This window comes from Camelina sativa, chromosome 11 (assembly GCF_030686135.1).
Source record: "Camelina sativa cultivar CO46 ecotype springtype chromosome 11, ASM3068613v1".
Taxonomy (NCBI): Eukaryota; Viridiplantae; Streptophyta; class Magnoliopsida; order Brassicales; family Brassicaceae; genus Camelina; species Camelina sativa.
In genome coordinates this window covers 27,297,781-27,301,153 of record NC_141890.1, presented here as the reverse complement: position 1 = coordinate 27,301,153, position 3,373 = coordinate 27,297,781, and the positions used below count along the sequence as shown (strand labels likewise).

General features: G+C 38.0%; 1 protein-coding gene across 1 annotated transcript; it reads right to left on the bottom strand.

Moving 5' to 3' along the window:
* Positions 1 to 308: 308 nt before the first annotated feature.
* LOC147934473 (uncharacterized) lies at positions 309 to 1,919 on the bottom strand. Its single transcript, XM_087472645.1, has 5 exons — positions 1,584 to 1,919; positions 1,277 to 1,406; positions 893 to 1,186; positions 590 to 811; positions 309 to 506 (listed from the first exon to the last, which is right to left on the bottom strand). The coding sequence occupies exons 1-5, from the start codon at positions 1,652 to 1,654 to the stop codon at positions 309 to 311; spliced, it is 915 nt and encodes a 304-aa protein (XP_087328771.1). The 5' UTR covers positions 1,655 to 1,919.
* Positions 1,920 to 3,373: the final 1,454 nt, after the last annotated feature.

Below are 3,373 nucleotides of genomic sequence, written 5' to 3'. Positions count from 1 at the left end.
ATAATACCAAAACTGAATATGAAAACTATAACTAAAACATAACAAACATGAAATTAAACAAAGACATAAGTTTAATTTTACATCCAACATAAGTTCAAGAAAGCATCCAAGAGTATAAGTCGCAAATATTACAAAAGTTTTCATAAACATGAGGGAAGGAGGGATACGAAGGAACCTAACTTTGAACATCACAAGGGTTTGGGTCATTGGTTTGAGACTCAAGGAAGGCGACATAGTTTGGGTTAGTCTTGAGGAAGCTCACCAAGCGTGAGATCTCTGCTTGTTGCTCAGATGCAACTCGTAAAGCCTCAGCTGCAACCCGTGAACCTCTCGTCCCTCTCTGCTTGTAGAGCTGCTTGTTGCTCTATTTTTTGGTTAGCTTCTTCAAGCTGTTGTTGCAGGCTTGTGAAAGTAAAAGAGCTTCCAGGGAACTTCCGCTTTCCGTTGATGTAACTCCCTAGGCTTCCAAATCCAAAGTATGTTCCTCTATCATTTATGAAAGTAGACTGCATAAACAAAACAGCGAGAAAAAGTTACATCATTACATAACAATGAAAAACTTAATAACTATTGGAAAGTAGCAAATTACCTGAAGAAAAAGCTCATCATCCTCCTCGTGAGATAGCTCTGATCGACGTGAAGTACCATCAGAAGACTCATCATTTTCCAGAGCAGCCAACTTAGCTTCCCTTTTTTTCTTATATGCCTCATGAACTGCTTGCGCTTTCTTATCCACAAAAGTACCATCTTTCTTGGTATGAGTCCTGAGAAAAATTTCAGGAATAGTTGGCGGTCTTCCCAATTCCACTTCCTGAAATGTTAGACAATTAAAAGGTTAGGAACCATATGATGTCAAGCAATTAAACAATGAAAAGGTTATGATGTAACTCACCATCTCTTGTTCGATTTGTAAGTAAGACTTCGGCCCTGATATATGCTTTTGAGGGCCAAGACCATTACGGTCAGACATTCGAGCTGCTGAAGTGGTTGCACTCTTTGCCATGGCTTCTTCTGTGTTCCAATAGTCACACATTTCTTTCCACAGAGTTTTCTCAATCCAACTCGGTTTCACTTGATCTCGCTGAGCTGCTGCCTTGGAAACCATGTCTTTCATACGGTTTTGACAAATGGTGTAGAACTTTTCTTGAACCACACCGGCTAGTGAGGGATCCCAGGTGTATGTTTTCTACAAAAGAAGACTAGTGTTAGTGATATAAAAAACCAAAAAAAGAAAACTATAAATACAGAAATCAAATTGAAAGGAGTAGAAATTTACCGCGAATTCCAAGAAGTATTTTTCTCTTCTTGCAGTAGGAACACAACCCCAACTGTAATATGGACCATCAAACTTGTTTGTAAACACTTTTGTAATCTTTCGGGTAATTGATGACTTGTCTTTACCAAACCTTCAAACACAAACAAATCAAAAGTAAAATTCTAATCAAACACAAAACAACCTTCAAACATAAACAAATCAAAAGTACAAAATTCTTAAAATTCTAATCAAGCACAAACAAACCTAAATTCTAATCAATTCAAGTAAAATTCTAATCAAACTAATCAACTAAAAATTATAATCTTACCAAGTGGTTCCACGCTCTAACGAGGGAGAGAGGACAGTTGTATACAACTCACGGCCTGGTTGGACAAGCATGTCATGCAAAGCAACAAGTACATCAGCTGGGAGATTTGATTGCCTTACACCGTCATCCTCAGAATCAGCTTCTTCTTCCTCATGTGAGTTTTGCGCTTGAGAACTGTGATGCGATGCAGAAGCTGCTCGAGGTTGACCAGGTTGAGAAGAGGGTGGTCGATGATTTGAGATGTGAGGAGACTGTGGAGGTAGAGGATACTGTCGATGATGATTTGTGACTGACGGTTGAGGAGACTCTCGAAGTTGACTCGAGAATTCTGGTGGATTCGTCGCGGAGGCTAGAGGTTGAGGAGAAGGACGCCTGATTGGAGCTTCACTGGAAGGGGATGTTCCTGGAAAGCTCCTCGAGTTCTGAAACAGATTTGTCGGAGGTGGATAGTCTCGGTAAGAAGGTGTAGGTCTCGCTGGAGCCTGGAGGATTGGGACAGGAATTCCTTGAGAATCAGTGTTTGGATCTCGCTGGTTCGCTGGCGTGAAGGTATATTGTCTGGGAAGAGTAGTGGTTGTTCGATTCGCCGTTTGTGAGGTTCCAGCGGTTCGATTTGAGGGGTTTCTTCTTCCTCCTCCTCTTTTCTTTACTCCAGCCATCAAAATCAAGAGATACAAGGAGGGGAATGAAGATTTAGGGTTTTCTCGATTGAGAGCAATTGAGATCTAGGGTTTTCTCGGAGGATGAAGAGAAATGAGGGATTAGGGTATCTCGGGGATGAGGATGAGATCGATTTGGGTTTTCGCCGTTTTGTTACGGCCCAAATTTGGTTTAAGGCCCAAATTAAATATATCAGTCGCTAATGAGTAGCTGCTTAGTCGCAACGTTTGACGACTGTCAAATTGGTCTCGAAATTAGTCGCAAATAGGCGAGTAAACTGCAACATTATGCATCAGTCTCGAATTAGCATATACTAGGCGACTGTTTTATTTTATTCAGTCGCAAAACAATCGCAATGCAGTCGCTAAATTTAGTGATTGCTTTTTAAGTCGCAACTTACAGTCGACAATTCCATGTTTTCTTGTAGTGTTGGTTCTATGATTTTAATGGATTTGGAAATCCAAACAAAGATCATGTGTTATTCAATCATTGATTTTAAATTACTTATCAAAATTATGTGTTATTGGTTCTATGATTTACAAATACTTATTAAAATCCTATGTTATTCATTTAATGATTTGTTTTTGTATTTCAAAATCCACATTATGTTTTAAATGGATTTGATTGGATTTGATAGTGTAAAATAGAATGATTCAAATCCAAAGATAAAACATGTTATTTCAAAATCCATGTGTTTTGATTTTTAGAATTTACAATTCCATATGAATTTAGAAATCATCCCTTCAATAGCAGCCCCAATCTTTATTTCAATTTCCCCCATATTTGTGCTCTTGTTCGCCGAACAAATACAAATGTTTTACTTGTATTCTTTCCATTTATATATGATTTATTCAAGTCTTATGCGGATTTACTTATGCTAAATCAATAGCTAATTTCCTCACTCTTTACCGTAAGATTGTACGTTCATATTGGTTTGCATTTTTCCGTATTTAGCTCCCAAACGGCTCACAGATTTCTATTTTATGTGTAATCGCCAATTGACGGATCGTTAGTTGTTTTCCATGATTGTTGTTGTGGTTCCAATGAAATGTTTTAAAATCTAGTTAGAAATTTTTATGAACAAAATGAATGGTTTTGATTTAGTGACATATGTTACTTTCTGGTTGAAA